The following is a 14,140-nucleotide window of genomic DNA, read 5'->3' as shown; positions in this document are numbered from 1 at the left end:
GTGTTTTAAAGGGTCATCAGTTTCTTTTGGGTTATATTGTCTATATAGGCATTGAATATATTAAACTTGACTGCAATGGGTAGAAAAGTTGTCTTAATGAACTAGTTCATTAGCAGCAGTGCATTTTGTTTTCTTTTAATAGAAATGAGAACTGCCATCATAAACTGTTAGCTTCTGTATACTTTATTTTTTGTAATAGACTTAAAAAGAGAATAAAAAGAAACTCCTAGGGGTCAGTCTCATTGAAAGTAGCCATTATGAATGTGTATTTTATATACATACTGTGTACTGAAAAATTTATTTTGAAGTTTCTTTTGGTTATGTGAGGGGAGGTCATAGAGTGTTCCATTCTGATTGGATTCTGAATGAAAGATTTTAATTCGATGGGTACAGTCTTCATGGTTTTCTTGCCTTGATAGTGTGTTTAAATACTAATATGTTTGGTAGAAATACTGATTTGGGAATAGGGTGTATATTAAGAATATGTGTGGCAAACATTTTTTCTTTATGTATATTGTGGTCTGTAGAAAATGGTGGAAATAGGGCCATCATGAGCAGGACATTGATTTTAAACTAGCCTGCAAACATTTGTGTAGCCAATAGGAAGCTGTTTGAAAGTTCCTGAGCAGTAGAATGAAGTGCAGATCTGGTATTTAGAAAAGGAACTGGCAGCAGGATGGGCTGTAGAATGAAAGGGGTATGAAACAGATAGGGAGCTGTTGCCATACTATAGGAATAAAATGAACTAGGGCCTGAACTCACTTATGAGGATGAATGGGCAAAGGAATGGATTTAAGAATTAAAATTTATTTTCATATCTGCTGCAAATAGAATCTTTTCATCCTTAAGTGTGAGACAACCCATCAGCCTCTTTAAGATAACTGTATTTACTTTCCATTAAACAATATGCAAACCCAGTAACAAGTAGAATAGTACACATGAACCCTTAGGTGCTTATCATACAGCTTCAACACTTAACAGTGTTTTGACATTCTTGAGGTAACAGCCTTTTATGTACTTCAATATGAATGAAGTTTTTTTTAAAAGCAAAATAAAAGAAAAAATTTAATAGGTATAAAAATAAAGCCACTCAATTGGGTACAAAAACAATTGTGTAATTATTTAATTAGAGTCAGTGGCAAGAGAGAAGTGACTAGTGGGAATAGATAACATGTATGTATGAGAAAACATTGACTACAGCGTTTTCTTAAAATATTTTTTATTCATTTGTGCACATATGCATAGATCTTCCCCCCTGCCACTCTACCCCCCCGACTGTGAATGTATGATCTTTGTCACCAGTTTTCTGAAATTTTACAGTTATGTGTCTTGGTCTGTTTTCATCCTTTGTACCAAGCATTCAGTTGCACCTTCTCGATTTGGAAGCACGTATCCTTCACTTACGAAACACTTTCTTCTTTTACTTTTTTCTCTGCTTTCTTTTCTATTCTAGATAAATATTGAATATCTTCGAATGGTCTTCTAATTTTTTTATTGTTTTTCTCTTTTTCATCTTTTCCATTATCTGGGAGAATTTTTTATTCTTATAATGTTTGTACTTAGTTTTCATTTCTGTTGTTAATTTCCAAGAACATTTTTCTTTATTATTTAGTTGTAGCATCCTATTATTCATGTCTACAGTAATGCAGTATCTTTTTCCCTCCTCTCTTAAAGGATATTAACGATAGGCTGTTTTGTTTCTGTTAGATTTTTCTTTTCCTGCATAGTCTGTTTTCAACTCGATTAAGTTAGTTATTTTTATCTTCTGACTTAGACTTTTCTGAAATGTTTGTTGATTGTTGGCCATTCACTCGTGTAACGGTGGGCTGCTAAAATTGATAGGAAGCTCTGTGCATCTGAATAGAACTTGCTTCACTGCAGGTTTCACTGGAGGGCTGTTTTTTCACATTCTCTGATGTCAGTATTTTTAGGTGTTTTTCTTTTTGTGGTAATCAAATTTTTTCAGATAAGATACTCCGGTATTCTATCTAGAGGGTATATACTTGGCTGATGCAAATGTTCTGGTAGCTGGAGCTTTTAATTTCTGAATTTTTGAGGGTCCTGACATGATAATCGTTGTCTTTGTTTTCTCATTGCTGACTTAGGATTCAGTTTTCTTTGGTCTGCTCAGTCAGTCAATATTTTTTAATCTAATTTCAGAGTTCTAAATTTTGTTGCTTTCTTAATTTTTTTCTTATGGGTTGAACAAAATTGTGATAATTTATTTATGGTTGTCTATTTTTCCTTTTTTTGACTTTAACATGTAATGTTTTCATAAGTTCTTAAATTTTTTTATAAATATAATTTAAAATAGCTACATAGTTTGTTATTTGGATACACCTTAGTTTACTTCACAAGGGTTTTTTTTTAAGATATTGTTTGTAAAGTTAAACTTTTATAAATGAAGCTATGATAGGCAGCCAAAGGAAATTTCAAAAATATTTTTCAGACTTTTAGTACAGTGGTAGCATAATTTGGGTGAGTGTTTAGCTTCTCAAGGTTGTAGACTTCAGTTTTGTTTGGATTTGTCAGATCTGACATAAATTTGTTTTTAGAAAATTAGTCATAATATCTTATGGTCATTTCTTAAGACATTAGGTCATGTTAAATAATCTCATTATGTTACTGGTTAGACAAATTTTGAGTCTGTAATCTTGAGTGTAACATCTGAAGACAAATGGATAATCAAGTTGACTAGAAAGGTTGCTAGAATAGTGAGGATTTTCAGAATTGTTTAATAGAATGAGGATATTATGAAGAAATTAAGGAAAAAAAAGCTGGGAAACACGGGCAATTTTTGTGTGTTTAAAAATCTGTGCCATTTTCCTAATATCTTCTCTGACCTCACCTCTCTCTTTCTCTTTTAATGTCTCTCTCACGTCTCTTTCCCCCATCCTTCCCGGTTTCTCCTCCTTGGTTTTTAATTGAGCATTGACTGTGCCAGGAAGTATCTTAGGCTTTGGGGGGATGGGGAGGTCACCATAATAGACATGGAGCCTGTAGTCTAGACGTTTATTGTGCTTAATGGGAAAATTTAGGTATTAATTAAATAATCATGCTAAAGATGATATAGTTATAAACTACATGTTCTGTGGAGTTTGAAGAAGTGACATTTAAGTTGATTCCCAAAGTCGGTCAAGTAACAAATATTTATTGAGTACATATTGCATGCCAGGTACTGTTTTAGGATGAGACATAATAATAAGGTGATGGAATTTGTGTGTGTGTGTGTGTGTGTGTGTGTGTGTGTGTATCTATGTTAATTTTTTGATTTCTTATTTATATATCTCAGCATCACAGGGTTGAAAAGCACCTCAACAAATCCTATTAGAATAATGAGCACTCATCTTGTGGATATAGATATCACCCTAAGTAGGCCTTCATTGGCATAACTGTGTTTTATGATTTTTTTTTTTTATTTTCTTGAGACAGAATTTCACTCTTGTTGCCCATGCTGGAGTGCAATGGTGCGATCTTGGCTCACTGCAACCTCTACCTCCCGGGTTCAAGTGATTCTCCTGCCTCAGCCTCCCGAGTAGCTGGGATTACAGGTGTATACCACCACATCTGTATATTTTTTGTATTTTTAGTAGAGACAAGGTTTTGCCATGTTGGCGAGGCTGGTCTCCAACTCCTGACCTCAGGTGATCCACCCGCCTCGGCCTCCTAAAGTGTTGGGATTACAGGCATGAGCCACTGCACCTGGCCATAACTGTATTTTAGATGTTAACTTTAGGTAGGCTTTTTAAAGGAATTATCTATACAAAATAATCATGGATATAACAGAACTTCAAAGGAAATAAAACATTGGCTTCTTATAATTACAATTACATGGTGAGAAAAAGATTCAAAAACAAATGTTTCTATGTTGAGATAAAATGAACTACAATTAGAATCTTTTTTTTCTTTTCCCCCAAGATGGAGTCTTGCTCTGTCACCCAGGCTAGATAGAGTGCAGTGGCGCGATCTTGGCTCACTGCAGCCTCCACCTCCCGGGTTCAAGCAATTCTCCTGCCTCAGCCTCCTGAGTAGCTGAGATTACAGGCGCCTGCCACCACACCTGGCTAATTTTTTTAGTTTTAGTAGAGACGGGGTTTCACCATGTTGTCCAGGCTGGTCTCGAACTCCTGACCTCGTGATCCACCCACCTCGGCCTCCCGAAGTGCTGGGATTACAGGCGTGAGCCGCCACACCCAGCCTACAAGTAGAATCTTATGCTTTCTTTTAAAACCTCAAATGGATATTGCTCAGAAAATTAAAAAATCATGCTTTCATAAACGTTAAAGCCTGTCATAAAATTAGTGGCAGTTAATAGCTTCTTTCTTAGTCTCTCTATATAAATAATCAGTGAACCATTTATTTTCTCCCGGTTGTGCAAAGCCAAATGATCAATGCAGTTGATTTCAGATTGAGCATTTTTTAAACAAAATTATTGAAGTACACACAGACTTAATACTTTTGGAGAATTATGGAATATGAAAGGAAAATTTTGAACTCTGCAGTTTTTACCACTAGAGAGTTCTAAGACATTAGAAGTTATTTTTCTTTTTAACCGATCAAAGAATGTTTACGTGCAGAAAAAGATGAGATACTTTTGTTATGGAAGCAAGTGATTGTGCTTCAGACTGGAATCCTTTTGAATTCATGTTATTTTCCCTGTAAAGAGAAACCAGGAAGAAGAAGAAAATCCTATGACACTAATACATCATCCCAGGTGCTTTCAAAGGATTCCTTTTTGTATGGGAACTTACAAGCAGTCACACTGTTGCCATAATGAGATTCTTTTGGGTGGTTGAGTAACTTTCCTTCATTCCTCTTCTTCTGGTAGACTCAGTAAAATTAGCTAGAGAGATCAGTGATCACCAGAGAGTGAGCTGTGTGGCTAGAGCTTGAATCCAAGTGGTCCAGAAACACCGTTTTTATTCTTATCCCCTCTCGGGAATGGTACTCATGAATGGAGTGGCATGCATCTTCTCTGAAGGCAGGGTGTCTGTGCCGTTTTCTTCTCATGGCTAAATTAGGTAGTCTCTGTCTATTGTTAAAAAGGCTCATAATAAAAATAAAGTAAAAAGGAATTGTTGAAATCTCATTTCTCTGCCACACATAAGTGAAGTGATAGCTCTCAGTGTAAACCAAACAATCTGTAAATAGTCTGGAATATCTGTGTGACTCTCTTTACAAATGACAAACCTCAGCGTACTGCCAGCTGTGCTTTCCAGGAAGGTTACTGATCGCAGATTGGAATTTGGCATATATTGTAAAGGTAAAGTTGACATATTGGGTGTTCATATGTATTAGACAATTTCTGTGGTTCTTTTTTGCCTTGAGCAGCTCAGTAGATGATGGTGCCATTTATTTATATGGGGAAGACTTGTAGAGGATCAGATTAGGGGAAATTAGTAGTTTTGTTTTGGCCATGGTAACTTTGAGATGTCTGTTAGACGTGAAAGAAGTTACATAGAAATTACTGGTGGTCAGGGGAGCAATTGGGACAATAGTGTCAACTCTGAATATTCCTTGATATCCCCAGGCAGAACAATGCATTTCTTTTTGTGTTATTATAACGTCTTTTATCCCTTAGATATTTTTTCATAATATTTATTATATTTCTCTGATTGTTGGTGTGTTTGTTTTTTCCTAAGGTCCAGGATCCTGTTGTCTTTCTATCAACTTCTGGTACATAATAGATATTGAATAAATAATGTTTACATTCTCTCACCAGATCCTGTCAGTTTTACCTGTCAGGTATCTGTCAAGTCCATTTCTTTCTGTTCCCATTGCCTTAGTGCTGATTCTCATCATCTCATTAGAATCAGGGCATTTAAAATTTTTTTTTAAGTGGTAGAACTCATTTTCAAATAAGCTAAATGTAAGATCCTCATTATATGAGGTTATCAATTAGGGATTGGGTTGGACACTATTAATAAGAGATCTATCTGACTATAATGGCTTAAGTGTAAAAGTTTCTTTTTCTCACATAATGATTAGTTGGGAGGTAGATGATTTTGGAATTGAATTGGTGGTTCAAATATATCAAAATGTCTTGAGATTCTCTTGGCCTTTGCCTCATGGGAAAGGAGAGTGATGCTGAATTTAAATGGAGCAGGGAATTTAAATAGAATTTAAGTAGAACATAAAATATGGTGTGATACTATTTAAGTGTAAGGAAACTTGAATTTAGTTTGTTTAAATTGAATAGTTTGATGATAATTTTAAGATAAAAAGGTGAGTATAAAAGCAGAAGAGCATAAAGAAGTCATTTCAGCAGACTAGAGGAATGTGACTGGGCCACAATCAAAGGATCTAATAAGAGCAGAAAGGATAGGCAAATCTTGGAGAAATTATGGAGTAAGTAGATAACTGGTTTTAAAATTAATATTAAGAGGGAGAAGGCCGGGCGTGGTGGCTCACACCTGTAATTCCAGCACTTTGGGAGGCTGAGGTGGGCAGATCACTTGAGGATGGAAGTTTGAGACCAGCCTGGCCAACATGGTGAAATCCTGTCTTTACTAAAAATACAAAACTTAGCCAGGCATGGTGGTGCACACCTGTAATCCCAGCTACTCGGGGGGGCTGTGAGGCAAGAGAATCACTTTAACCCGGGAGATGGAGGCTTCAGTGAGCTGTGATTACACCACTGTACTCCAGCCTGGGCGACAGAGTGAGAAGAGGTATTAAGACAGATGGTTGATTTCAAGCTTTTAAGCCTACTGAACTGTCAGGATGATGGTACTTTTAATGGTGATGGGAAAATGGGAGAAATTGTATGGATGTACAGTAGCAGATTATTCACATTTGTGTTACAGGAAATCACAGTCTGAATAGAAAATGGTCAGAATGGCTAAAATGGTCACCTATTGTTTTCTTAGAATAAGGGTGGTGAACACAGAACGGGAAAATTCTTCAAGGCCTTTCTTGAATTCAAAACATGAAGTCATAACCAAGTATCTGGGACCTATTTGTAGTGATCTGTGGGAATTTATGAAAGTGCCAAAGAATTACAGTTTATTCAGCTTCTGTTATTAATATGAACTTTTTGATAGTTGGAACATTTTGATCCCATACTCTCTTTGGTGCCTTTCATCTAATACTGTTCTAAAATAGGCTAATTTTAATAAATATTCAGCAAAGAAACATTCTTAGTGTTTAACTTCAAATTAAATGTTGTAAACTTATTTTAACATCTAAAGTCCATTATGTTTGATTGTTCTGTTAAATTCTACAAGCTAATAACCTTTTTTTTTTAAGGTACAGCAGGGAAGAACTGGAAACTCAGAGAAAGAAACAGCCCTTCCATCTACAAAAGCTGAGTTTACTTCTCCTCCTTCTTTGTTCAAGACTGGGCTCCCCCCGAGCAGGTTAGTTACATAGTTGTAACTCAATTATTGTACGACATTGGTATCTTTACATTGTATTTGTGCTATATTAAGTATAAAAGCTCTGAATGTTTTACCAAAAAACTGGAACATTTTACTTTGTTTTAGTACAAAATGAATTCTTCACAAGAAACTTCTTGATGTTTTTCCATCTAAAAAGCCTAGGTAAGCAAGAAGTGAAGTGTGGTATATAGTTTTGTGTATGAATAAAGAGACAGTCTTACATTCAGGAGAGGTGAATAAAGAGACAGTCTTACATTCAAGAGAGGTGGTAACAATAGTATTTGCTGTTTCCTGTGCTCCCTATTCTTACATAAAGAATTATTGGACTTCTTAGTCTAGATCTATTGGCCTGAAGGTCTTTTGCTAATTTTAGTGAAAGAGGCTATGGAAATTTCAGCTTGGAAAATCTTTAAAATTGGAACCATTTTTTGTTGTTGTTTAATTTTATATGATAATATCTCATATGTTCCAGAAGGTATCAGATGTAAGAGGCAAATATGCTAGAAAATGTCTTTTTTACTTAAATGTGACAAGTGGTTACCCTATTATGCCATTACCAGGAAACTGGTAAAGGATAGTAGGCTAAGACTAGTGGAGTTTGAGGTTAGTAGTTTAATCTTGGACTAGATAAGATGACTAAAGTCTGGGCCTGAAACAAATTAATAACCCAACTATTACTAGTTCTCGGCCAGATCACTTACTTTTTGTGTTACTTGTTTAAATTTATTTTATATAGTTTTCTGTTTTTGTTATTCTGCAGTTTTGTATTGTTATAAGGGACATTTTAGAATAATCTAATGCAGGAGGAGACTTTATAGTGGCATCTAGTCTAGCTCTAAGATAAAGATTCTTGAAGCCTTCAGCCAAAATTAAATGTCATAAAGTGATCCAGGATTTTTGTGAATTGTCATAGACATAATGAAATGTGATTAAGCTAAATATAATCTCAGAATGTTTGGTTTTAAAGAATTTATGATAGCTAAGCTTTTAATATGTAGTAATATATAATATTTTAATATGTAGTATTCTTTTGGCTTATACATTTTTTAAGAGGTTAGCTTTCATTCGTTGAGTTTATGGTATTCTGTAATATAGAGTGATGGTAACAGCTTGGACTCTGGAGTCAGATTTCTGGAGTTCAGATGCTGGCTCTGCAACTTACTAGCTGTGCTGTCATTGGGCGGATTCTCTAATCTTCTTATGCCTTGATTTCTTAATCTCTAAAATGTAGTAATAGTACTTCCTTCACAGTGTAGTTATGTATATTCAGTGGATTCATTTATGTAAAGTGTTTTAGAACAGTGCTGGTACCTAGAAAATACTCTAGATGTTTGCTATTTTACTTAAACTATTTAAAAATCAGTAGTTTTTCTGTACTTTGCCTTTTGGTTTTTTATTGTTGATTGGCTTTTCAAAATTTGGGCCAGATTATGTAGGGCTGTGTGCCATTATAAAGGCTTTGGCTTTTCCTATAAATTAAATAAATGGGGACTCACTGGCGGATTTTTGAGCAGAGCAATGAAATAATCTGATTTAGGTTTTTAAAGTTTCAATTTAGTCGCTTTACTAAAAACAGACTACAGAGTTACTTAGGGTGGGTGAAAACAGGGAGGCCAGTTAGGAGGTTGCAGCAATTATCTAGGCAAGAGATAATGGTAACTTGGACCAAGATAATGGTGTGGAGATGCTGAGAAGTAGTCAGATACCAGTTAAATTTCAGAAGGTAAGCCAATAGCCCATCTTGATGGATTGGATGTAGATTGTAGAGGAAAAAGCAGTTAAGGATGAATCCAAGGTTTTTGTTCTGATCAACTGAACCAGAATGATGGTTTTGTCATTTACAGAGATGGAAAAGACCATAAGGAGGAGTGGTTATTGGAGGAAGAAGACCAAAAGTTCAGTATAGAACATAATAAAAATGAGATGCCTATTGGACATGCAAGTGGGAAATTTGAGTAGGAAGTTGGTTATATAGATCTGGAGTAGAAGGGAAGAGTATGGGCTGGAGATAATGAATTTAGGATAATCAGTGTTTAATATTACTTAAATGAAACTACGAAATGGAATTAGACCATAAAAGAGGTAAGTATTGATAGAGAAGTGGGAAGAGACAACCTTGGGGCACTCCCTTGTATGTCAGGAAAATAAGGATTAGCTAGTAAGAGGAGACCATTAATAAGGAGGAATGATGAATGAAGTAGGGAAAAAAAACCCACCGTATGTCTTGAAAACGATGTGTTTCAAGAAGGAGAAATGTCAGCTATCAAATATTAAATCCAATTGACTGGTCAAGAAAATGAAGACTAAGAATGACCACTGGATTTTATTGATGGTCATTGGTGATCCTGACCAGGATCATTTTCATTTGTATAAAATGGAGATAAAAGATTTTGGAATGTATTAAAGAAAGAGTGGGAGGAAAAGAATTAGAGAAAATATGGGCACTTTTTGGAAGACTATTTTCTTTCTGTGGGGGCAAGAGAAATGGGACAGTATCTGGAGGGAAATGTGGGGTCAGGAGAAGTTTTTTTTCAAAACAAAGAAAAAAACAGCATTTTCGCTGGGCGCTGTAGCTCATGCCTGTAATCTGAGCACTTTGGGAGGCCGAGATGGGCACATCTGTTGAGGTCAGGAGTTTGAGACCAGCCTTGCCAACATGGCGAAACCCCATCTCTACTAAAAATACAAAAATTAGCTGGGCATTGTGATGCACACCTGTAGTTCAAGCTACTCAGGAGGCTGAGGCGGGAGAGTCACTTGAACCCAGGAGGTAGAGGTTGCAGTGAGCCAAGATTGCGCCACTGCACTCCAGCCTTGGCGACAGAGTGAGACACTGTCTAAAAAATAATAATAATTACAGCATTTTGTATATTTATGGGAATGAGTTACTAGAGGAGAAATTGATGATGTGAGACAGGGAAGTTGTAGAGCAATGTCGTTTAATAAAGCCAAAGGGATGAGATGTAATATGAAGTGGAGGAGTTGCCCTTAAGTAGAAGCATGGACCGTTCATTCATAAGAACAGTAACGAAGGCGGGATACAGGGCACCAGTGCAGATGGGTAGGTGGATAATGGAATGGGAATAATTGAAAATTCTCTTCTGATTGCTTTCATTTTTCCCAGCAAAATAATATGCAGACTTATCTGGTGAGAGTGAGGCTGTTGGAAATAAGAGGCCATTGGAAGGTAGCATTGAGTGTTTGAGAAGAAAAGAGGTGGCTGGGCACGGTGGCTCAAGCCTGTAATCCCAGCACTTTGGGAGGCCAAGGTGGGCGGATCACGAGGTCAGGAGATCGAGACCATCCTGGCTAACACGATGGAACCCCGTCTCTACTAAAAATACAAAAAAATTAACCGGGCATAGTGGCGGGCGCCTGTAGTCCCAGCTACTCGGGAGGGTGAGGCAGGAGAATGGCGTGAACCCAGGAGGCGGAGCTTGCAGTGAGCGGAGATGACGCCACTGCACTCCAGCCTGGGCGACAGAACAAGACTCCATCTCAAAAAAAAAAAAAAAAAAAAAAAAAAACATGAGAAGAAAAGAGGTCTGAAATACTTTTTTGGAGCTCTGTGAATAAACTAGGTGAAAGGAGTAGCTGGGCAGCTGGAGTGAAGTGTGGGGGTCAAGAGAAGCCTTTTTTTCAAGATAAGAGGAATCACAGTATTTTTATATGCTGATGAGAATGAGTTAAAGTAAAAAATTGATGACACAGGGAGAGAAACTGTACAGTACTACTTCCTTATCTAGGTTTCGCTTTCCTTGGTTTCAATTACCTGTAGTATGTTACAATAAGATATTTTGAGAGAGACCACGTTCATATAACTTTTATTATAGTAGATTGTTTTTAGATTGGTGCAAAAGTAATTGCGGTTTTGGACTATGAAATTTAAATCATAATTAGGCTCAAACACATCTTTATTAATCAAAATAGGAACCGTTACAATCACATTTTTTGCCAATGAGAAATAAGTTTCTTTATTCCTGTAGTGTAAAAATCCGTGCTTGGGATTTGACAAACTCTTGGAAAGCATTTTGTGTATCCTGCTGATTGTGGAAGTGTTTTCCCTGCAAAAAGTTACTAAGATGCTTGAAGAAGTAGTAGTTGGTTGGCAGGAGGTCAGATGAATATGGCGGATGAGGCAAAACTTTGTTGTCCAATTCATTCAACTTTTGAAGCATTAGTTGTGCAACATGCGGTCGGGCATTGTTGTGGAGGAGTAGTGGGCTCTTTCTGTTGACCAATGCCGGCTGCAGGCATTGCAGTTTTTGGTGCATCTCATCGATTTGCTGAGCATACTTCTTAGACGAAGTGGTTGTACTGGTATTCAGAAAGCCGTAGTGGATTAGACTGGCAGCAGACCACCAAACAGTGACCATGATCTTTTTCTGGTGCAAGTTTGGCATTGGAAAGTGCTTTGGAGCTGCTTCTCTGTCCAGCCACTGAGCTGGTCATCTCCAGTCATCGTATAAAATCCATTTTTCATTGCACATCACAATCCGATAGAGGCAATGGTTCATTGTTGCATAGAGTAAGAGAAGACAACACTTCATGAGGATGATTTTTTTGATTTTCAGTCAGCTTATGAGGCACCCACTTACTGAGCTTTTTCACCTTTCTGCTTTGCTTGAAATGCCGAATGACTGTAGAATGGTCATTGAGTTCTTCGACAGCTTCTCGTGTAGTTGTAAGAGGATCAGCTTCGATGATTGCTCTCACTTGGTCGTTGTCAACTTCCAATGGCCAGCCAAGATTCTCGTTTCCTTTGTAAAACTTCTGGAACTACCACTGCACTGTATGTTCATTAGCAATTCCTGGGCCAAATATGTTGTTGATGTTGCAAGTTGTCTCCGCTGCTTTATGACCCATCTTGAACTTGAATAAGAAAATTGCTCGAATTTGCTTTTTGTCTAACATCATTTCCATAGTCTAAAATAAACATAAAATAGCAAGTAATAAGTCATTAGCAGAAAAAATAAATAAAACAAGAAATGCCCATTAAAATGATGTGTAACATAACCACTTATTTAAGAATGTATTGCAGTATCAAACTGCAGATCCCAACAGTGCAAAAACCACAATTACGTTTGCACTCACCTAATATAATTGTTCTCTTTTATTATTGTTGTTAATTTCTTACTGTGTTTAATCATAAATTAAATTTTATAGGCATGTATGTATAGAAAAAAACATTGTACATATTGGGTTCAGTACCATCCTCAGTTTCAGGCATCCACTGGAGGCCTTGGGATATATCCTCCACTGAGGGTCTTAGAATGTATCCCCCAAGAATACAGGGGGGACTGCTGTATATTTTCAACTTTTCTTGAGATTAATGGCCATGGGTTTAAAATGAGACAAGTCAGCTGCTTTTTGGGTGTTTCTCTGACTCTTGTCAGGTATATGAGTGTTTATGAAGGTTAGCTAGAGTTGGATTTAGCAGAGGTTGTTGTATCAGGCAATTATAAAAAAGGGATAAAGGGGACAGGTACATGAGCATTTACTTGAGGGAGTTATTGTAATGATGGGCCATTGGCTAGGAAGAGATGGAGGGCAAATATAGGTAAGGGACAGCTGAAAGGAGGTAAAGAAAGGATGGAAAAATTAGCAGGGCTATCACTACTAAAAAACTAAAAATGAATAATTACCACTGCTACCTACAGAAGTTACCTAAGTTGTCAATACTGTCACTTTTGTACGTAAAGGACAGTAGCCACAACTCATTAGGGAAGTTTGTTTTCTGGGCTCCATTTGATAAAAAGGATACTTTGCAGTCATTGTGAAATATTTCCCATAAAAATATATATATATTTTTATTCATTATATGTATGGAGATTGGATAGACATCTTTGAAAGTAAAATTGTATTGACCTTAGGGAGAAAACAGTAAATGTTATTCATTAAGACGTAATACAGGGTGCATAGTAGATGTTTTAAGACTAATGAGCTGTACTACTGACCTAAGCACTGTATTTCCATTGTTTACAATCTTAGATTGCCTTATTAATGTATAGGTAAGTGTTGATATGCTTGCACAGAACTTTTAAAAATATTTTTTCGTATTTTATCAATAGAAATGCTGGGTTTCCAACTTTCTGTATTACCCATCAAATTGGCATTGTTAAGTAGAATTTTATATTTAATATATCAGAATGCTTTGCTTAATCTTCAGAAGTTTTCATCTTAACTTTTTGTGAAATACATACACACAGAAAAGTGGCATATCAGGAATGTACATCTTGGTTAAATTTTTACAAACTAAACATACTCTTGTAAACCAGGATGTAGACTGATAGAACGTTTTCATTACCCCCAAAAGTCCCCATTATGCCTCCTTCATTTGTTGTTGTCATTAAAAAAGAAAAGTTTTATTTTGACAAAAATTTAAACTTACAAAGAATTGCAAAAAAAAATACAAATAACTTCCATATACTGTTATCCAGATTTTCCAGTTAATAACATTTTGTCATATTTGCGTTATAATTTCTCAAAAACATTTTTCTTACTGAGCCATTTGAATATTAATTGTAGGCATCATGCCCCTTTACCCTTAAGTACGTAATCATGTATTTCCTCAGAACCAGGACATTCTGTTAGATAATCATACGGCAGAGTTATCAAAGTCAGAAAATCTAATAGTGAATCAGTACTTTCATCTAATTGCAGTCTGTAAATTTTGCAAATTATCCCAATATCCTTTATGGCAATCTTTTCTTTCTTCATGGATTTAGGACTTAATCCAGTGTCACACGTTCAATTTAACT

The 14,140-nt window shown here is 36.2% G+C and overlaps 1 protein-coding gene across 50 annotated transcripts in view; it reads left to right on the top strand.

Moving 5' to 3' along the window:
* Window positions 1–14,140, top strand: part of FIP1L1 (factor interacting with PAPOLA and CPSF1) — a 79,280-nt gene that overhangs the window by 15,566 nt on the left and 49,574 nt on the right. For 35 of the 50 annotated variants that reach the window (XM_063611232.1, XM_063611230.1, XM_063611236.1 and 32 more), the window contains one exon: window positions 7,249–7,358. In XM_063611232.1, the coding sequence (XP_063467302.1) occupies window positions 7,249–7,358 (110 nt within the window). The remainder of the gene's footprint in view (window positions 1–7,248; window positions 7,359–14,140) is intronic. The other 15 variants (XM_063611233.1, XM_055294704.2, XM_055294686.2 and 12 more) reach the window with 1 other exon arrangement.

This window comes from Symphalangus syndactylus, chromosome 10 (genome assembly GCF_028878055.3).
Source record: "Symphalangus syndactylus isolate Jambi chromosome 10, NHGRI_mSymSyn1-v2.1_pri, whole genome shotgun sequence".
NCBI lineage: Eukaryota > Metazoa > Chordata > Mammalia > Primates > Hylobatidae > Symphalangus > Symphalangus syndactylus.
The sequence above is the reverse complement of the archived record's forward strand: the minus strand, read 5'-3'. Positions and strand labels throughout refer to the sequence as shown.